This window comes from Caloenas nicobarica, chromosome 16 (genome assembly GCF_036013445.1).
Source record: "Caloenas nicobarica isolate bCalNic1 chromosome 16, bCalNic1.hap1, whole genome shotgun sequence".
Lineage (NCBI taxonomy): Eukaryota > Metazoa > Chordata > Aves > Columbiformes > Columbidae > Caloenas > Caloenas nicobarica.
The window spans coordinates 10,249,387-10,271,320 of NC_088260.1; the positions used below are offsets into that span (position 1 = coordinate 10,249,387).

The 21,934-nt window shown below is 41.5% G+C and overlaps 1 protein-coding gene across 7 annotated transcripts; it reads left to right on the forward strand.

Annotated features, from left to right (window-relative positions):
- Positions 1-91: 91 nt before the first annotated feature.
- On the forward strand, positions 92-21,429 carry EIF4ENIF1 (eukaryotic translation initiation factor 4E nuclear import factor 1). 7 transcript variants are annotated; one of them, XM_065646445.1, is made up of 19 exons: positions 92-217; positions 728-851; positions 4,097-4,170; positions 4,961-5,088; positions 5,605-5,900; positions 6,590-6,791; positions 7,529-7,704; positions 10,246-10,381; positions 10,719-10,898; positions 12,959-13,188; positions 14,646-14,717; positions 15,109-15,292; positions 15,550-15,629; positions 16,001-16,140; positions 16,293-16,377; positions 16,958-17,090; positions 18,275-18,619; positions 18,845-19,009; positions 19,550-21,429. In XM_065646445.1, the coding sequence occupies exons 2-19, from the start codon at positions 756-758 to the stop codon at positions 19,774-19,776; spliced, it is 2,949 nt and encodes a 982-aa protein (XP_065502517.1). In that variant the 5' UTR covers positions 92-217; positions 728-755; the 3' UTR covers positions 19,777-21,429. The 7 variants fall into 7 exon arrangements, 5 of the variants coding, with proteins under 5 accessions (XP_065502517.1, XP_065502519.1, XP_065502521.1 ...); XM_065646447.1 differs by having other exon boundaries at positions 18,338-18,619; XM_065646449.1 differs by having other exon boundaries at positions 18,557-18,619.
- Positions 21,430-21,934: the final 505 nt, after the last annotated feature.

The window sequence follows — 21,934 nt, forward strand, 5'->3', positions numbered from 1 at the left end:
GCGGAGGGGCCGGAGCCGCGCGAGCGGAGGCGGGCGGGGGACGGCGCCGGCCCGGGCCGCGGGTGGCGCGTCACGGGGGCGAGCGCGGCGCTGGGCGCCGGCGGGGGGGGGCGGGCAGGGGCCGAGCGGGGCCGGCGGCCGGGAGCAGGAAACGCCGCGGGCGGCGGTAAGGCCTTGAGCGGAGCGGAGCGCCGTCGGGAGACCCGCCGCCGGCGCGGTGAGTGCGGCTGCCGGGGCGCGGGGCTCGGGGTGGTGGCGGCGGGGCCGCCGAGCAGGTGAGGATCCGCTGAGTCACCTGCCCCGCCGCCGGCCGGCCCCTCGGCTCCGGGGCTTGGGGACGGCGCCTGGGCCGCGCTGTGGCCGCCGCCACGCGTGTGGCTCCGGGCCCCGCGGGGGAAGGGCGGGTGTCCCGGCGCTCGGCACCGCGGGCCGGCCGTGCCCACGGGGATCTTGGTGGGGCTGGAGCTGCCCGGGGCCGGGCGGCTGCTCCGGGGCGCGGGGCGGGCCTGGCCGGGCTGCGGGAGCCGGGGAGCGTTTCGGTGAGAGCTGCGCGGGGGGAGCGGGGGAGCTGGAAGTAGGGGAAAAAAAAAGAAAAAAAAAAAAGCGCTGTTAGGGAACGTGTTCCTTATCCGTTTTATCTAAGCACTAACTAGGCTTAGACTGGAAGGAAAATGTACCCGCTAGAAATGTCTGCCTCGGTCTGACGGCTTGGTTTTGCTTTAATTAGGTCCGTGGTCAAAGGCTTTGAAGCAATCATGGATAAAAGAGGAGGTGTAACAGAAGCTGAAAATGGTGATGCTTTCCTGGAGCTGAACAGAATTACGACGAAATACCCACATCGTTACACAAAGGTTCGCTCTCTCCCCTTTCTGCTAAAAGTTGTGTGCGGAGCTGCTGGTCACAGGAGTGGGAGGCAGAGGTTCTGTGGGAGGGCAGCGGTGAAGGTTGGAAAGCCTTTGCCTGAATTAGGGTTTGCAGGATGGTATAAAATGAGCAATTTTTAAAATGTGATGTAGCTGTGCAGTCCTGTCTGTGATATACTTTTGATTCCAACCACCTTGTTTTAATATCTGAGCACCTCACAGCATGTGCTGCGGAGGTTATGGTGGAGGCTGAAGTATGTCGTTCTACCAGATTTCTCAAGCACTCGCACTTCATAGTTCTAGTTCTACTTTCCACAATGTTCCTTTAAGGAGTTGACCAAAAGGCTTCCTTACAGTAGATGCTACTTCCTTGGAACATATAGCACACCAGATCTTATCAGGAGCTTTAATGTGTTTACTCAGATGCCTTTTATAATCTTAGAATTGCTCATATTTGCCTGCTGGAAGCCTAAGTGCTTATGACTCCAACTAATGCTTAGTGCTAAAACACAGGTGCTTTTGTTTAGCTGTGATACCCAAATATATAGAGGAGTGGAAGAACAATAGCTAAATAGCTTGGAAATAAAGATTCTTTCAGTACTAAGCAAGTTTGATGTATTGTGGGGCTTAAGGTTCAAATCTTGTTTGGGGTTTTGGTGCCTTTGCTGAAATAGGCTTCTAGAAGGAGCCTGTAATGGTGGCTGATTTCCCCATTGCTGAAAGCTGTGGGAACAGGTGGTCGTTGCTTTGTGGAAATCTATTGAGATACTTCACAACAAATGGCCTGAAGAGTGGAACAGAGTGAGACAATGTACTGTTGCTCACTGTGTTATCTTACTTGAGGAATTCTGAACTGTTAGCTGAAGCTAGGTTGTTTTTCAAAAGAAAAAAAATTATCACTGTGGCTCTGTTCTGTTGAGATAGTAGGGCTAGGTTATTTCTAACTAGACATCAACAATAAACTAAGTACCTCAGAACTAGTGAGACTTACGTGGGAATAGTAAGGCTTCCTGACTCTCTAGCTGCTTGGAAAATATGTACACTTAACCTCCTAAGAGGCAAAGGATATTATTGTTCAGACCTTGTTTTTCAATTAACTATAACGTGAAGAAGAGCTGTCTTTGAACTTATGCTGCTGGAAAAGCGGTTCAGTCTTGCCCATCTCCTCACAAGAGTGGTAACTGACTGCAGCCTCAAATTCTGTTTGGTTTTTTTGGGGCAGTGTTCAGCTAGTGCCAGCAGTAGCTGTGCACTGAAATGGATGCATTTGTAGCTTCAGTTTTGTTAATTCAGTACCTGTAGTTTCTGATCAGGATGGAGTTGCAGGGCTAGTGCCAGAAGGCATCTAGTCTTGTTTATCTGCTGGTTTCCAAGGAGTCTAAAATCAAGAACTGCCAGAAATCAATCTGTATTTAAAATATCTTGCATCATATGTGTGTGGTGGTTTTGTTTGTTTTGTTTTTCTTTACAAGTAGCATCTTAAATATAGCTGGTTTAAAGTGCTCATGTAATCAACATTGTAAGCCGTTTTCACATGATCCAATTTCCTACTAATTAGGGATGGGAGGAACACTGTTTCAGGATATGCTGCTGATTTGGAGAGGGGACTGTTTTCCTTTAATAGTTCAAATTCATTTACTACTAGTAAGAAAACAATTGACTTGTAGTATGAATCCTTCTAAACTGGTTGGGTAAAACTGTTTAACAGCTAAACACACTTTTCCCCCACCCACTTAAAAGCATTAGTCTGTGAGGTGAACAAAAAACCCAAACCCACACTCTGGAAGTGGCAGAGTTAATCTCCTCTATTCTGAGAGTGTGTTGTAGTCCAAGATGTGTTTCTAATTCTTTGGAAGCGGTTGCTCCAAGGGTGCACAGCTAATGAGCAAAAGCCAAGAAACAATTCAGATTTTCCTCACTTTAGTGGAGGAATTGCAATAGGATCTGACTGAGGGTCTGTGGACTCCCTCTCGTGGCCAGCAAAGCAGCCCATTTCCAGTCCAGTGATGGACAGAGCTGTTAGTACTTGTGAGATCTGCATCAGGCTACGATAGTGTTACAGCTCTGATACTCCTTGTAGATCAAGGTTTATTCTGGGAAGCTGTGGGCAGAGGAGCCAGGCTCCCTCCCTTTAATGGAACTCTTTTTGCTGAAGGCTAGTGCAGGGTGGTGCTTGGATGCGTGTGCACACATTAAGGTTTTGTCCAGCTACCAAGTTGCCATCTGAAAACTTTCAAGTATGAAGCTCACATAGCTAATGAACTGATTTTAATCACATGGAGATAATGATCTAAAAGTTTTAGAGGATATTATATTCTTGGGAGAAAAGCGAAGAGATTTCCTTCTTCAGTGTGGCTGATGTATGGTGCCTGCTGCTCGGATCTCTTTATCCTCCAGCTGCCCCTTGATTTCTGCAGTTCTGCATCGATTTAGTACATTTGGGTGTGAGGCAGATTGAAGAAAGGTAATCTAGGGAGAACAAGTAAGTTTAATTAGAAATATGTATCTTGACTGCAGCCAAGTGATTCAAAACGCTGATGATCACACCATTAATTATACTTTTTAAATGTGCAAACTGCATTGAGACTGTAGATTGGTTACTAGTCTGCCTCAAACAACTACCTGCTTGGGGTGTGCAATAGTAAACTAAGACCTGTATTTAAAAGCTGGTAGAAAGTGGGAAAACTGAAGTAATCATTCAGCACTGATTTGGTGTTGGGTAGAGTGGATTGTTAACATGCATTTGGATATGTTGGATCTGGTGGTGGTCAGAAATGGCAAGCTGGTCTGGAATTTCTAGATCTACCTTAGAAACTGCTATTGTGGTAATGCTGAATCTTTTATAGTATTGAACATAGCAATTTTCATTCCATCTTGGGAACTTATTAACTCCAGTATCGGTGATGTCAGTCTTGTTTGTAAGTTGAATTGTCCAGGGAAGTGAATAGGTAAATCTGCATGATATAAATAGCCTTTGAAGTGTTAACAAGGACTGAACCTGACCTAGTAAGGCTTAGTGCTTCAGGTAAGTTTTTGCTCGGTGGCCACTGGTAGAAGAACTGTCTAATGTCAGCTTTTCACTGCAGTATTTCACAGGAAATGAAACAACGTATCAGGAAACTTGGGTTGTCAAATTAAAACACTAAATTGAGCGGGCATCTGAAAAACATATTTTGGGTCACTTGAATCTTGCCAGGGTGAGAATTGGATCTAATTTCTTGCTTTTTTTCTAGGAGGAACTGCTGGATATTAAGGAGCGTCCCTACTCTAAGCAAAGACCTTCTTGTCTTTCTGAAAAATATGACAGGTATTTTCTTGATTATACAAAAACTATATATAGTTCTTTAAGAATAGAAGTTGCAAAAAAAATTTCTTGGTGAAGAAGCGCACTTATGTTGATGCAGGAGCTCAGTGTGTGACAGTGCTTTCAGAAGTACTAATTAACTAAGAAAGGCTTAATGCTCTAGCTAGGAATTTTGTGCTGTGAGCAAAGACTACAACAGGAGATCCAGCAGAAAATAACTCCACACTACACGAGTCCTACAGCCTGGCAGGAAAAACTACCAAGACTAGAGATGGCTGTATAGCAGTGAGTGACTAGGTCATGTTGCAACAAGCTGACGTGCTGGCTGGATTACTCTACCTCATTTAAAAATGAAGGTGAGGGTGTTCTTGGCTTGTGTTTGTCAGCTTGCTGAACAGCAGCATCTTTACTTTTCAGATTAATTTATTGTACAAGTATAAGATTGCAGTAAAATTTTCTGAATGCTTAAGAACAGTGGCATTTGATCTACTTGAACTATTTTTCTGTGTACCAGGCAAACTTCAGCAATAACTAGTGGGACAGCGTGTCCATATGTTGTCTCTTTTATAATCCGATGCTGCATATTAAACTTCCTTACTGTTACAGAAGGGATCCAGAACACCACATATAAGGTAATAAAGTATAGTAAGGCAAAGAGTTGTAAGTTGGATACGAAACATGTGTTTGACTTGTACAGATTGCTAGTCAATGAATTCTAGGTTTTCAGCAGCAGTGCTGTGAATTATTTATTTGTCTACAAGTAGTAATGAAACCTGCAATTTTATTTTCATAGTGATGGTGTCTGGGATCCAGAGAAGTGGCATGCATCTTTGTATCCGAGTTCAGGGAGAACTTCACCAGTGGAAAGCTTTAAAAAAGATCTGGATTCAGATCGGACTTCTCTTATGCGTAGGATAGTAGGTAAGTTAATTTGTGTAGCGCTAGACTCAGAACTGAATGTAGGCTGTTGGCAAAACCTTTCCTTTGTGATGACACAAATGAGACTAAAAGTGTTTCTGAGAATTGTCTGACTGCATAAAATAAGTATTCTGGTAACTTATCTAAGAACAAACTTGGGTAACAGTCAGTTGTTACATAGCAAGAATAGTAGGATATAATAGTAAATACATGTGCAATAATGCAAGTGCAGGGTACAATTTGAGACACAGTACTTAAATCTCTAGTGGGAAAGCAGGTGCTTCCCCAGAGACAGCAATGATTCCTCAATATCCAACTGTAAACTTTTTTTTTTTCCTCTGCACTTGTGGTGGTCTTGGCTAGATTAGCTTTGCAGAAATAAGTCATGAATGTTTTACTTTGAAAAGCTTTGGGATAGCAGCAAGGCTGTGGAACAGAAGGCTATTATTATACAGGTAACTAGCTTGTATTTACTAATACACTAAATTAAATGCTTTTTGTGTGATCTTTGACTTGTAGATCCAAGAGAGCGAGTGAAAGAAGATGACTTGGATGTAGTCTTAAGTCCACAAAGGCGAAGCTTTGGAGGTGGCTGTCATGTAACTGCAGCTATTAGCTCACGTCGAGCAGGGAGCCCATTAGAAAAGGAGAACGATGGTGTCCGTGTTATTGGTGGCCGTAGGATTGGCAGTGGAAGAATTATCTCTTCTCGCAACTTTGATAAAGACCACCGGGGTGGTGAAAAAGACTTACGTGATTCTAGAGATGCGAGAGACCGAGATCGTGACAGAGACTACAAAGATAAACGCTTCAGGGTTTGTTCTTTCTTTCTTTTCCTTAAATCAGACTTTTGGGACATTTTGCACTTAAAAGTAACAGGGGCAGGTTAACTGGAGATAGCAGTTAAGTGTTCTGTGCAAACAGGCTGCTTTTGTCTTAAAAGCACCTTTATGGTTTAAAGAGTGAGCACTCAGTGCTTCAAAATCAGTGCTTCCAATCCTGAGAGCTCAACTGGTATGCATCTAATACTGTGTATCTTACAAACCTCTCCTGTGGTAGACTTAATAGCAAGATATTCAAAATTCTAATCGTTCATTCCTAATTCTTGACCTAGCAGTTGTCAGCTAGTGTTGTCTTTAACCTCAACAGATGGAAGTTTTCCATGCTTTCAGTTATTTACTTATTTAAAAAGGAGGAACCACTAGGCTGCCTCTAGGATACAAACCTGAGTTCATACAGGCACTTGCAGACTAGTAGCCTTCAGTGTAATAAAGCAGAAATCCAGCTGTGAAAGTTTATAAAATCTAAAAGCTTACTGAGTGTGGATGTAAACATTAAAAAAACACAACAAAAAAACAAAAACCAAATACCAAACACAAAAACAAACAACAAACACACAAACAAAAAAACCTGGTGTGAAAAGGTTGTCACTTGCTTTGGAGATCAGGGAGGAATCTTAATGAAACAGCTTTTAATGGTTAATGTTTTTAATATCCCACTTCAGAGGGAGTTTGGCGACAGCAAACGAGTCTTTGGGGAGCGAAGGAGGAATGACTCCTACACTGAAGAGGAGCCTGAGTGGTTCTCTGCTGGTCCTACAAGTCAGTCTGAAACCATTGAGCTCACGGGCTTTGATGATAAAATTTTGGAGGAGGATCACAAAGGGAGAAAACGTACAAGACGACGTACAGCCTCACTAAAAGAAGGTAACAACAAATTTGACAAACTTTGCTTGTCTGCTAGTATGGCATATTGCTGGATATAGAGGTGTGTGTTTGTAGATCCAGGCAAGTGTAAAGAATAATGTAGTTAATCTTAAACTTGCATAGCTCTTGGTCATCCTGAAGCACAAGGTATAAGGCCCATGGTTGATCTTTCAGACTGCAGATACCTTTAAGTGATAAAATACAATTTTTTTTCCAAAAGAAAGACAAGAGTGAGAGGCTGGATAAGAAAACCAAACTTGTATGGATGTTGAATGACATCAGAAATTTGTAGGCTATTGAAATGATCTTGTCCATTTCTATATCCTGCTGATAGCTAAAGGCTTGGTTTAAGCTAAGCCAATGCTCTGAGGTACTTGAAATATTATTTTTCTTATACTGGCATTAAGCTTGGTGTGACATAATATCTGACCTATTCTGTGTGCTTCTGGGTTGATCAGGGTGCTGTTGTTTATGCATGATTCAGTAGCAATTCTTATTTTCTTGGACTAGGTAGCCTGAACTACAGAATAGAAGCTCTGTGCTAGAGTTCTAGTGGGTCCAAGTTTCAGTTGTGACTGCAGCCAGCACAGTGTAACTGATGAAACATCACATAGGTGGCCAGATTGCTTTGGTCTTGTGCTTCGAATTCCCAGACAAATGCCTTGGCTGTTAGACACCGTTCCTGCAGGAAACAGTCAAGCTCAGTGACTCCACAATCACTTGATTTTCTTTATAAGGGATAGAATGCAATGGTGGAGTGGCAGAAGAGGATGAAGTGCAAGCTGCCCTTGCCAATGAAACTCCAGCAGATCAAGAAGTCCCTAGGGAAGCTGTCTTACAAGAACCAGCTCCAGGAGAGTTTGACTTCAATGAGTTCTTTAACTTGGATAAAAGTGTTCCTGGCCTGGCTTCGGTGAGTGTTTAATACTGGCTGTACTCATGAGAAGCATTTTTGCTGCTGCTGCACTCAGTGAAATCTAGAACTTCTTTCTTTGTGGAAGTTGTTCATGCAGTGTGTAAGTCTAAGCTGAATTTGCAGAGATTTAGCTGTGAAGTGTGAGGATGTTGCTTTAAAATTGTTATCCCCGGGACTGGCTCTGTCACTGGCTCACACAGAGAAAGTGCATGAGGCAAAGTAACTGATTGGGGTTTTTTATGCTCTTTTGATCATTACTTGGAAACTCAAAATTAGCATCCTGGATGGATCTTCTCTGGAAGCATTATGGATAGTTAAGAGGAGATTCACTCTACAAATTTAGTATAGCTGAAAATAGCTTTTTGCAGCTAAGTCTGGGAATTGCAGCAAATGGGCATTCTGTGCAAGCTTCCTGGGAGGCAGTAAGCCTGAAGACACCTGGTGAATGCTGTCTCTGAGACAGAGTTGTGTTGGTGTCAATATCTGTAATGTGGCTGAAAGGATGTTTGTCTGCAGGTTTGAATCCTTTAGAACTATTACTACTGAGCTGGAAAAACAAACATAGCCTATGAATTCAGTCACAGGCGTGTTTAAACAATGTTATTGGTAGGACTAGTAGATCTCTGTGTAGCCCAAGTCATATTGGGGATGCTGCTGGTACCTAGGAGCTGGTAAAAAGACTATGAAGAAAAAGACTGACACTTGTACCATAAGTTTCTTCCAATAGTGGATTTTCTTTTTTTAACCTCTGGCCATGATTTGGTGGGGATTTGGGTACATCTGTTGGTAGTGTGCAGTTCTTGAACACCTGATCTCTAGAGGTGGATGGCTGGTGTTCGCTGGTTTTAGTCTGAAAGCTCTAACTGGCCTGTATCTTAGCATACTTTCCTCTTCACCACTATGTGAAGCAGGTCCAGACTGTACTGACCGAGCATGGGCCTAATTCATAAACTGCTGATGTTTCTATTCTGACCTCCATTACCAGGACAAACAGCTGTTCTTGATTATTCTAGATGGTATAACTGGTTAGTAGCTAGAATTTGAGTAAAAGGACTTAGTGTTGCAGGAAGGTAAATGTGTTTTAAAAAGGAAAAAAGTATTCTAACAGCAAAGAAACAGACATGATATATAGTTTAGAAACACTACGGTTTTTTTAAAAAAAAAAAAATCAAATCCTGACCTAGTCTTTAGCATGGAAAAGCTGCTTGCATTAAAAATAGCTCATCATACAGTGGCAGTAATTTGACAAATACATAGTGGAGAGTTTGTTCTCCCTATGGAAGATGTAAAAGATGTGTCTTTAGATTTGACAATCTGATTTTCAGCATACCTGCTGATGAAACTTTAGTGGTAGATGTTACAATTTGTGATAAAAGCGTGTTTCAGACTAGCTGGAGCATATTGTAATATTCTTTCTATTGGTGATATGTCTGTGACAAGTGTTAGAGTAGATTTGTAAGTTTCCTGATATAACTGCCTAATGCTTCTAACATGTTAGTATTGATCCATTTGGTTTTAATTGTTTGAATTGATCCTGGTTTTGCTGTTGTAAACAGTGTTGAGTGCCCCGTGTTTCAGAGAAAACAGCTTCTCTGGCAGAACAAAGCTATAATTCCACCTGCCTAAAAGTAAATTTGTTGCATGGTGAAACTGCATCTGTGCCTATTGAGCAGGCTTTTAACTGGATACTGTCTTGGAAGACAGCAAGGGCTTTAGCTTGACTTAAATTTTATAATGCCCTGGTTTTTAAATACTTGTAGTGATTAGCAAAAGAGTAAACAGTCACCAAACTGCAGTGACTTCTGACAGACCAGCTCTCTGAGGTAGTGCTGAGTGACCTCAGTGCTGCCTGGAGTGGCAAGGTGCCACCTGCCAGTACTTTGCTGATGACACAGACTCTGACTTGAAGAACGCAGCCGCCTTCTTAGTCCAGAAAGGGTTCAGCATGTAAAGTGCAAGCAAGTCGCCCTTCTCCCCCAGCCCTTGTGGGACGCTCGCAAGTTAGGGAGTCTTTGCACTTCATTCCACGCACTGTCCTTGGCCAGTGCTGGGACTGGGTTGAATCATGATTGCACAAAATACAATGGATCCGAGCACTCCCTCTGTACAGCGTCAGGGACCAGCCTTGAGCCATCTGGCTGTCCGAATTAGCAGTAGTTAGAATTTGTTCTAATTCTTGTGGCCAAATGCCTTTTTTTAAAATTTTTTTTTTTAAACATCCACTTTAAAGCAGCAGAATAGCGTAGTTATGTCTTTGGATGCTCTGATTATTCTGCTTCAGTTCTAGTTTTACTCAGAACAAATATTTGGTATAAATAGAAGATGTATGTTGGGTTATGCCAACTGGCTACATAAAAGCTGTTATATTGGAAGGAAAAAAAGCAGTTCAGAGCTTCTAAACTCTGGGAGCAGCATCTAGTTGTCTGTAGCAGAAGGATCTTGTTGCACAGTAAAGCTTCTCAAAGACCTTGCTGATCTTGCTTCTGTTAAGATTATGTTGTGGTTTGTGGTGTTTTTTTTTCCCCCCCCATAATCTAGATGATAGAGGATGTGCTGGGGGAAGGTTCCGTGTCTGCCAGCAGGTTCAGCAGGTGGTTTTCTAATCCGAGTCGTTCTGGAAGTCGGTCAAGCAGCTTGAGATCTACACCACACGAGGAACTGGAGAGGCTAGCAGGTAAGACTAGAGGCCAGTCCAGGGTCAGATAACCTCCTTCCACATTCTTTCCTACTCATTCAATAAGAACATGGCAGATAAAGCTTTAGGATAGTGAATTCTCCCACAGTTTAAGCACTTGGCATTCTTTTGGAGGCTCTTAGAGTAAGCAGCTCTAAGTTCATTTTTTTTATAAATGTTCTTGTCATACTTTTGATGGCTTTCCAGCTGATCTTGGGCAAGGGGTGTGAGGCGTAACTTTTCAGTGACATATTGAAGTTGGTTACCAGTGTATGTTCATCTTGAGACATTGGGTTGGTAAACTGATGTAGCAGTGCTCCTGGTTTTGCTGTTTCAGGTCTAGAACAAGCCATTCTCTCCCCTGGCCAGAACTCTGGAAACTACTTTGCTCCCATTCCATTGGAAGACCACTCTGAAAACAAAGTGGACATCCTAGAAATGCTACAGAAAGCCAAAGTGGACTTAAAACCTCTTCTCTCAAGTCTTTCAGCCAACAAGGAAAAGCTTAGAGAGAGCAGTAAGTGCCTCTTCAGATATTGTCAAGTTCTTGTGATGCAGAATCTCAAGGCAAGAGGCTTGGTATTCTGGAAACCTTAACTGCTAAGTCCAGGAGTAGGAAGTATTATAGGTTTACTTATGAAAACCAATATTCAACAAATCTGAGTTGTGTCAGTCATCACTGATTCTTTTCATCCTGATCACAGGATGACATCAGGACTCTATCAGACTGCTTTACTGGCCAGTAATAATCAGAAGTTAAGATGATGCAAGTCTTGATCCGAGTTTCCAGCTTTGTCTACGGCATTTATATCTTAAGTTTTTGATACTAGAGGCTGGTGCTGTCAGCTCTGAAACCATGTAGCATTTAAACTCTGGCTTTACCAAAAACTTAGTGTAAGTCATTCTTTTAAGCATCTATAATGGATCACATTGATCCATTAAGTATCAGTATCTAAAAAGATGAACAGTGTCTTGAGAATGTATATTTTTTCAAGTGCGTATGGTAAACTGGAGCTTCTCAGGACCGTTGCTAGCACTTGAAGCACAGTGGCCTGTGTTCAGTGCATTAAGTAATTAACATAGAGGTACAACATAAGAGATTTGTCTTGGTTATGACAACTTGGCTACAATCACAGGATCCAGGGAACTTACTCTGCTAGAATTCACTTTTGCTAGCGGCAGCTGCTCTAAACAGAGTTCAGGGCTGGCTTCGAACTTATGTTCAAGGGCACCTTCGAGTTAGGGATTTGCATGTTTGGGCCCGTAGCATGCACGGAGGGTACCAAATGCATGTGTTCTCTGAAATCTCAAGGTCTCATTCCAAAGTGGTGTCTCTTGGGCAAGCAGCATGTATTGCCATGTAAACTGGACTGAACAAAAAGTAATGCTACTCTGTGATTTGTGTGAGGTGGCATCCAAGCACTGCAAATATTCGTAAGCATCCAGGCTGGAAGTAGGGAATGTTTGCTAACATGTGGAGAACTTTTTCTTAATTTGACTTAAAAAGAACCACAAGTCTTTTCTGTGTTCTGCTTATCCTGCCTTTCCTACTAAAAGCTTTCTAAACTTTGATCCTCACAAACCAAGGATGAAGGAAAAAAAGTTGTGGGGATGTTTCCACTCATTCAAAAGTACCTGATGTGGGTTCTGTATTCCCATAAAATGCTGTACAGTTCAAGTGTTGTGGAGCTTTCAGGTCAATTCCTTTCCACCAACATCGTTTTTTTTTCTCATGTTCCATACTGCATGTCTGCATCATTGTTTCTTTTTTCCACCTTCTTGCCCAAATTTCCAGTCAATCTTATTTCTTTGGGCCAACATCTGCTACAGCAACCCATCGCATGCTCCTGTCTCTTCTTCCTTTTCTCTTACGGTATCATACCTTGTGATGTGTGCTAGCTGGACTATAAAGCATGTCTAGCCTTGATGTCGGGCACTGTTAAATATTTATTTATAAATAGACAGGGGAAAAAGTACTACCTAATAACACTTGTACCTTATTCTGGTTATGCCAGTGAAATCTTTCTATAGTGGCTTTATTTCTGAGCAAAAAATCTACTTCAGACTTTATGCACACCAAACTAAGTGTGTAATTGAGTCTCCAAAGTATCTAAATGTTCCAGGTATGTATTATCTCTACTTATGATAGCTTCAGACAATTTGACACTGCTTACACTGGCTGTAAGATCATCTGGTCTCCTTCCTAATTGAAAAAGAACAAACTCAGTTGTTAGAGAAATATTCTCCATTAAAAGCAGGTGAAGTTATAAAATATAGTAATGACATGTCTTGCAGGATAAATGAAAGCTAATGAGAAATATCAGTTGAAACCTAAACAGGTTCTTGTGGAGCCTGGCATGCCTGTAGTTGCACATGGCAATACTCCTAATTTGGAGATTAGAATATCAGTATAAACACAGGTCAGGTGTGGTTTGACCCTGGTATGAGTATTGGAAGATAAGTTTTTGGCTGTTCCTTGTTTTCAAACAACTCTTATTCAACACCTGCACAAAGAATTATTAGCGCACTTGTAAACAGAGAACCATGGTTTACCAGAATTTCTCCTGTATTTCTCAGCACATTCAGGAGTTGTACTTTCAGTGGAAGAAGTTGAAGCTGGGCTAAAAGGCCTGAAAGTGGATCAGGAGGGAAAAATTGCTACTCCATTCATGGCCGAGCAAATGGAGGAAGCATTGAATGTCGCTGGCTCCAGGCAGATCAAGAAAGATGGAGATATGACTGCATTTAACAAACTAGTCAGCAGTATGAAGGCAAGTGGGACTCTGCCTTCCCAGCCCAAAGTCAATGTAAGTAGCAGACATGTGGTTCTTCTGAGCTGTGCAAGACATGAGTTATCAACTGAAAACCCCTTACACGACACCTCTAACATGTGAGCCAGAACTGGATGTGGTAGCACAATATTAAATATGGGCTTACATTTAGAATATTGTTACTTGGAGGGGAAAGTAAGGGAGGTGTTTTGGTAATTTTCCCCTAAAAGTCAGGCTTTTTCCAGTTCAGAGGATTGGTTTCATGTTAAATTTCTGAAAACCACAGCACTCTTAATCCTGTGTGAGAAATCTAATAATTGCAAGCTTGAAAGTGGACCTGTGTGGATATCTAACACGATTGATTAATATCTGGACTTGAAGACTATAAATACTGGCCAAAAAAACCCAACCTTGTATGATGAAAAGGCTGAATCTTCTACTGTAGAGGACATCTTGATTAGGGACTAAGATTCTCCTACACTTTGAACTCATCCCTTTTTTTATTAAAAACAAACACATCTGTAGGAAAGGTACTGTCTGTATAAGAGACATGAGTCTGCTCTTTCTGGAAGACTTGCCAGTGTTAGTTTAAAGGCTGCCTTAGTGCTGCTATTAAAAGACATCTCTGTTAAAATGTTTGTAGCATGGGTACAGCTAACGCTTCCCTGGAGCTCAGATGTCTTGTTTTAGTGACTGGTTTTAAGAGAGGTATGTCTGTGCACAACTTGTTTTTTAAAATTATTTGTGCTAAGATAAAACTAAACTGAATACTTGTTAGCTGAAAGATTAATATTAAACAACAGATGACACTAAGCTTTAGACTGGAAGAAATTGTGGTATGAAATTTCATCCTGCTGCTAACTGCCTAAACAGTATGTGTGACCCAGAAGCTATCAATAACTACTGCTGGCACCATAAAATACTTCTAACAACTGAGTGAGTCCAAAGCATCTGTTTTTCCTGCCAGACTATACCCAAGGACTCATCCTGCTTTGCTAAAAGATAGTGAAGAATGTAAATTTGTCCTGTGAAGAATTTGCGGACTGATTTCACGCTTAAATAGAGACTTACATTTCTTGCCATCCTTTTGCAGTGACATGTAGCTTTTCATTGGAGAATATATTAAATAATTTCTCTAATATACAAACACTTTGCAGTTTGTGCGGTTTCACTTGACCACTTGGCCCAGTGTTTCATCTCCAGTTTTACACAATTATATAGAATATCTCAGTCAAACTTGAATAAGGCACATTGAACTACCTCTATGCAATTAGCACTAGGTGTTGTCTTAGCTAGGGAAGAGCCAGCTGTGAGCCCTTCTGTGAGCCAGCTCAGCCCTTCACTTTGCCAGAAGTTTATTTGGCTGTTACATAAACTATGGTTCTAACAGAACAGATGAAATTATTTCTGTCACCAAGATAAATGTGGATTGGCTCTTAATAAGTTTGCTGCTTTTATCTGCGTCTAACTTACAATATTTTCATTTTTCTTAGCAGAGCCTTGAGAGCCACTTAATGTCGCCTCCAGAGATGCCAGGCCAGCCTCTGTCCAAAAATATTCTGCAGGTACTTCTGGGGAATTGGGTGGGGAGGGACTACTTAAAAGCATATCCCTAATAGGGAAAAAAAAACCCAACACCTTGAAAATCAGACATTTAAGGCAACTATAAGAATCAATAATCAGACATGACTCCCTATAGATGAAAGAGAATTATTCACTAGTTCAGTTTACTTAAAAATTTGTCCTGTTGTGCTATTTCCCATAATTGCATCTTGAAAATGAAAAAGCTGGCTAAGTGCCCAATTCCAAGGGAAATCCAGAATTGGTGTATCTAGTTGCACAAGTCCACCTTGTTTCTTTAACTTGCTATAAATAGTGTAGTCTGTAGTGCAGTAAAATGAGCTCGTTTGTATAAAGTGATCACATTCTGAACATTCTTTCATTACTTATTCTTAGGAACTTCTTGGTCCACCCATTACCAGACCTGCTTCATCAAATGTCCTTAGTGGCCTGATAGGTGGTTTGGAACCTGCAGCCTCTTTACTGACGCAGAGGGCACCTTCTCCTCCCATTCCACCCGTGTTTCCAACTCGTGCTGCTTCTGCAGATTACCTGCGCCACAGAATATCTTCACCCATTGGTGAGACTGCTTGCAAAACAGTGTTGTTGTTTGTTTTTTTTCCTCTTTATTACTTGAGTTTGTTGTAAAGAACGCTTTACAGAACAATAAAAACTTCCTGGCATTTGGTGGGCAACTTGGTGTAGACTTAAGGGATGAGCTGGGAGTCTTCACAAGGAATTCTTAATTCCGCATAGAATTATTTAACTTCGGGATGCATATTGTATATATTAAAAGAAACTTGGTCCTTTTAAATACAACTGTTGAATGTTCTTTAGGTTTTGGACAAGGTTCTCAGCAACTGCTGGGTGATCCATTTCCAGGTGTAAGGAAGCCCATGAGTCCAGTTACTGCACAGGTCAGATTAAATGTTTTTTGCTTAATGTGTGTTAATCTCTTTTTATATTGTGTTGTCTAGAGCCAGCTTGTGGAAACACATAATTACCTGTTACATTCACATGTTCATGCTTAATTAAGTTCACTCTGAGTGTAAGGATGCAAAGTCTAATTTAGCACAGTCTCAAAACCTCATTGCAGTTGGATCCATCTTGGTGTACCTCAAGTACAAGATATCTTTGAAACTTCTGTCTGTCAAAAAGCAGATGGCTGTTGGGTGGCAGACACTTTGAAGACAATAGTAGCTAAATCTTCGTAATCTTAAAAACCCAACCAAATACAAACTTTGATTTGAGTGACTTTTTTTTTTTTTTCTATTCAACTCTACTCCAGATGAGTCCCCTGGAAATACAGCAAGCTGCATTAGAGGGACTAACGTTACCACATGACTTAGCCATACAGGCAGCGAATTTCTATCAGCATGGCTTTGGCAAACCACAAATGGACAAAAGCAGAGATGGCTACAGAAACAGGTGAGTATCTGACCACCAACTGATTTTCTTTTAATGTGTTTCCACTGGAGATTAGTACAGTGACTCAAGCTTGTACTGGTTCTTGGCAATCCTGCCTTCCATTCTTTGCTGAGAGTAGAGCTGCTTCTCACTAAACTCCTGTCTGTTAACAGGCAGCAACGAATGGCTAAGTCACCTGCGCCAGGACACAGAGGGAATGCGTCTTCTCCAGCCCCTGCAGCATCCATTACCAGCATGGTCAGTACCTGATGTATTATGACTGCAGGAAAACTTGTGTCTGCAGTAACTAGATTATAGTGATTTTAATCAATGGGAGAAAGGGAGGCCATAGAGGACTTAATCATATTAACACTATAACCGTGATGACATGTTACAAGAGTGAATTACACTTCATACTTGGCTGTCTTCCAAAGTGACGACATTCAGTTTGTTCTGACCACTAGTTCTCTTCAAATCCGTCAACCCTGAATTAATACAGATAAGGCAGCTCTGTAGGAACTGCTGTTCAGTTCCTGTTCTGAACCAAGGGCAAAGGTGAAACAACTGTAATTTAAAATACAGATCATCTATTTTTTCAAGCCCATTAAGGTACATTTTGAGAACATCTGGTTTTAATAGAGGAATCAGACCTGCAAAAGCTCAAGAGAAGTGCTTAAACTGTAGAATAAAGCTATGAAATGAGGTGAAGTCATGGCTGATTCAAAAGAGCATTGAATGGAAAGGATATGCTAGAATCGGTGTCCACCCACAACTAAGATAGTGTGGCCTAGATAATGAGCACTGAGTAAGGCATTGCATCTCACTGTGTTCTCTGCAGCTGTCTCCTTCCTTTACACCTACCTCGGTGATTCGCAAGATGTATGAGAGCAAGGAAAAAAGCAAAGAGGAGCCAGTTTCTGGGAAGATGAAAGTCAACGATGGGAAAGATGAAAATCAGAGGCCAAATGAAGGTATTGTAATGGCTTTAAAATAACACACACAAAAGATATTTGAAATAGAATCAAAGAGCTTCAGTACATAATACGCCCAAGCTAACTTTAGACATTCCTGATTTGTGGAAAAGAGGAGGGTGTAGAAATAAGCCTGTAATAAGAGGAAGGGTTAGAGCTATACAGGGGATACACTTCCAAGTGCAGTCTGCCAGCAGTGCTGGGTTTAAATCCATTTTTTTCCTTATCTGTCAGTTTGTGAGCAATAGTGACACTTAAGAGGCCTGGACTGTTTCTTTGCAGCTGGTCTTGATGAACAAGCATATTAACAATAACACTTCCATCTCTCTCTACACCAGTAATTGAATACAAGCAACTTATAGCCCTCTCAAGACACCTTAACTGAACAAAGCTGAGACCAATTAAGCTCTTTAAAATGTAGCAGATCAAGGAAGCATTTTGTCACCCTGACTGATGTAAGTGGCTATTAAAAGGAAATATTTGATACCAATTGCCTGACCCAGTAAAACTAACCTGCCTAATTGCCATGATGTTGCACTTGAGCACTGGTAACTGCAGAGGTAGCTTGCTGTTCCTATTATACAGTTGACTTTTTTCCTTTTAGCACTCCCAACTATTGCTGTTACCTCAACTGGTAGCAGATTACTCTAAGATATTTTAGGCCATGTCTAACTGATCTAGATGGTCAGTGGAAGTAGATTCTTGAGGTGTTTCACTGCTCCAAATCTTGCTAAGCAGATGTCAGATATAAAAGGTCGCTGATAACTCCCAGACACATCTAAACTTAAAAACCACTTAAGGCTAGATTACTGGCACTACTCCAACTCCCAATTAAAATCTTGTCTAGGGAGGATCCTTTATACCTACTGTCTCATTTGGGACTGACTCATCCATGCTACTAGTTCAAAATTTCTAAGAAAGAGTGAAAATAAGAGTTAAAGGTGGAGTAACTACTGATTCTGACCTAACTTAAGCTTGTTGTCAAGGGATTTCAGTGGAACATACTCCTCATTACTGTTTTGAAATAATTTGGCCAAGAGCATCTAGGAAAAACAGATGCTTACTACTAAATATATGACTAAAGTTCAATTAGTCCCGGAATCTGGGTATCAAATCCAGTTATTAGCTTTAATTTTCATTAGTGTAACCTAGCTGTGGACGATAATAGCTGTATTCAATTCTAGCTACAGATAACCTACTGTCTAGTTCTGTGGAGAATGCAGATCAAGAAACTTTGCCCACCTTAGGTACCAAACTGCCTGCACTGCAACGCTCCACATGTTCCACACCTCTTACCCAAGCAAATCGTTGCACCAAAGAGCAAGACTACAGGCCTAAGTCAACTGGTAGAAAGACTCCTACAATGGCCTCCCCAGTGCCAGGAAGCCCTTTCCTTCGTCCTGTTCATCAAGTACCCCTTGTTCCCCATGTACCCATTGTGCGACCTGCTCATCAACTGCATCCAGGATTGGTCCAGAGAATGCTGGCACAGGGGGTTCATCCGCAACATCTTCCTCTACTGCAAGCAGGTAATCCATACTTTTTTCCTGTAAGTTAATGCATGTCCTCTGTAAGACTGACTTGGTGTTAGGAACAGCACAAACTAGTACTCATTACTGGTAATGTTTATTACATTAAAACTTACCTTTAAAACGAGGCAATAAATTCCAACCCATCTAAATATGGAAATGTTTGTTTTGCTTTAAGTTCCTTATGCTTATTAGGTAAGAAGTTTCCTCACTCTTGTTCAACAGGAATGCTTCCTCCTGGAGTGGATCTGTCTCACTTGCAGGGAATATCTGCTCCCATCCTTGGCCAACCTTTTTATCCACTACCAACAGCCAGCCATCACATCTTAAACCCACGTTCTGGGACACCTTTGCAGCTAGCAATGATGCAACAGCAACTACAACGCTCAGGTAGGCTAACAATTAAAACAGAGTGTGAGTTTTAGAACACTGTCTAGCCAAGTATTAGACTTGTTGGCTTGTTTCAGTATACTGGTCTAACAGGAAGCCACTTTGGCAATTTAAATATTCATTAGTCACTAATTTTGTGTGGGTATCAGAGCAGTTTTGGCCAGGCTCTCATACCAGAAGACAGTTTAAGTAAAGCATTCAGTTTCAAGATATAAGTTGCTATTGACAGACCTGCCCCTTGCAGCATGCATGCAGTCTTTCTGTCCTTGCTGGCTCAGAGGCCACCCACCTATCTTAAATAAAATGCTATTTGATGCTGGTATTCCAAATAGAACCTGCATGATATTGTGTCCAGAACTGGCAGTGTCAGGCCATTAATGGGAGTACTAATAAGTGAATAAATGTAGGGTCTGGATTTTCTGGGACTACTAGAGTAAAAGCTACATTTGGCACTCATGCCTTATCAGGTGATTGTTCTGGGGCAGATCTTGATGACCAGTGAACATATTCCTCCATCTCTAACAGCTTTACATTTCACAGGCACTGGAGCACAGGGATCACCCGCTGGTGCACAAACAACCCCTCAGAATGTGCTGCCTCGGACTGGATTATCTCATGGGCACACACCGCTCGACCATCGCCCCAGCCAGAGAAGTGGCTCTCCCATCGGCCTTGCAAAATGGTTTGGTTCAGATGTCTTGCAGCAGCCTCTCCCTTCCATGCCATCCAAAGTCATCAGTGTAGATGAACTGGAATACCGGCAGTGAACAGTGACCGCTGGGTGGGACACTTGTGATTCTTTAGACTGGATAAAAATGTCCACAGTCAGGACTTCACCTCTGTTTGTTTTTTTGGGGCTTTTATTTTTAGCACTCTGTGCAAAATTTCTTTTTTGAGAGACTAAAGCACATGGCACCTGTCCTGGTCTCATGTCTGCATCAAGACTAAAGGATCCATTATGGCTTGAATAGTGAAGCCTGAAGAAATTTAGATGCAAGACAAAGCCAGTTTAATCCTGGAAGTGTCTATTTTTTGTTTTTGTAAGATATGTGAATGAAGTGCTGATATTCTCTAGTGTAGAGGTAGCAGCTATGGATTCCTCCTGCAGAAAACTAAATGTATAGACCCTTGTGTACAGACTTGTGTATAAACAATCTTTTGTATATATACACATAGAATAGCCTTTTTGAATCTATACAGCTGTACATAAGAGTAGCTGACAACAGTTGAGCTTTAGTTGTGCCTATGGTTTGGATCTTTCTCCATTGTATGTGTGGGACTTTCTTTAAGATTAAAGTTGCATATCCTAAGCGTGAGTGAACGGGATAATGTTGCTTTGCTTTTTCTTGCTGCTCATCTCCTCTAGGTCTCCCTCTCACATTCTTCTGTCACATACTGTGCACTCAGTGTAGCTAAAGTGTCAAAGTCAAAAGCCCACGTCTTGCTGTCTGTATAACAAAGGTCTGATTCCTTTTGTGTATGACTCTTGCCACCAAATGAGAGAATAGTTTAGTCTTCAAACAGCCTTGAGGATGGGACCTGGTACACGAATGATAAAGCCAGATCTTCAGTCTGCCATGAGCAGAGACTGTAGGTACCTGCTGGTCATAGTTCTTTCAAGAGGGCTGGTGCTGGTCCTTGTTTAGCTGCAGTATTTACCTTGTTTTAATCTTTCCAATCAGTCACTAAAGGTCATCAAAATGGAGCCTTTATATCCTCACCCTTCAACTCCTCAGTCATAGCTGTGGTATGTTCTGTACTGCTTTCAGTTCTACTGAGAGAAGGGAGTCCCAAGAACTGTCTTCAACATGCATCTACTGATGCAATTACTGTGAAACCTGCCTTTGGAGTCTTGTTCTGCAGCTTGAAAGGGAGAGGATGGGGTAGTTTTGTGATCTTACTATGTATATTTGGTTTTAAAATACTATGTTCCTTTTAAGCCTGTTTCACTTTCCTGAACAGTTAAGTGTTCTCTTCCATCCTTCTACTGCATGGTCCTCACTTCACTTTCTCACTTGTGTTGAGTCTAGTACTGCTGTTATGTCTTCTATCTAGCTTAGGCCATTGTGCTTTTAAAAAAGGTGAAAGCAAAACCAGAACTGTCATGGACTTGCTTTTTCTTAGGTCTCACTGAATGCAAAACCAGCAGCAGCAGGAAAAAAAAAATCACTTGACTGTATTATAACAATTGCCAGCATGCTGTGGTGGGTTTGTTTCAGTCCAGCAGAGACAATGTTATACAGAAATAGCAAGCTGAAATCTGCAATGTGGAATCTGTTGGGGGTCACCCATACTTCTTAGTGGTTGTTCCTAAAACAATCTCTGTAAAACATGCAATCACCAGCTTGTCCTTCTAAGATTGTTTTCATACTTTTTTAACTTGACACTTTCCCAGTAACATTCTGTAAATAAAGTTGATTCTACCAGCTGTCTGTATCAACTGCTCTTTAATTGATATGCTGACATTATAGTTTAGTTAATTTTTAGCATTGTTCTTGTGTGTAAGCTAAAACCACAGTTTGAGCTGAATCTGCAAAAAAATTAAACTTCAGTTTATCTTCCACAAGGGGGAGAGGAATGGTCTGCAAAATGAAGGTAACTGGCCTTACTGAAGACACATAATGGAATTGCTGCATTTACTTGTTCTTGTCCAGCCATGGTTAAGTGTAAGGAATGAGATTCCAATGTACTAAAAGAACTTGTAAAACTAAGCAGAAGAGGTTCACTGTTTGTGGCTGCTGCTCTGCCCACTTCCTGTCAAGGCTGATAACCCCAGCCCATCTGCGGGAGTTCCACTCACTTATGTAGGAACCTACTTCTAAGCTTAGAAAAAATATTAGGGAAAATGTTTTCTTACAAAGCTGAGTCGTAACCACTGCTCTAAGGATTTAGTGCTTGAATGAGTATCTGAAAACACTGTACTTT

Excerpts from the sequence above, each read along its gene's own strand:
- EIF4ENIF1 (XM_065646445.1), top strand. The coding sequence starts at position 756 with ATGGATAAAAGAGGAGGTGTAACAGAAGCTGAAAATGGTGATGCTTTC. Across the intron at positions 7,705-10,245 it reads GTGTTCCTGGCCTGGCTTCG|ATGATAGAGGATGTGCTGGG; the intron begins GTGAGTGTTTAA and ends CCCATAATCTAG. Across the intron at positions 19,010-19,549 it reads ACAGCAACTACAACGCTCAG|GCACTGGAGCACAGGGATCA; the intron begins GTAGGCTAACAA and ends TACATTTCACAG.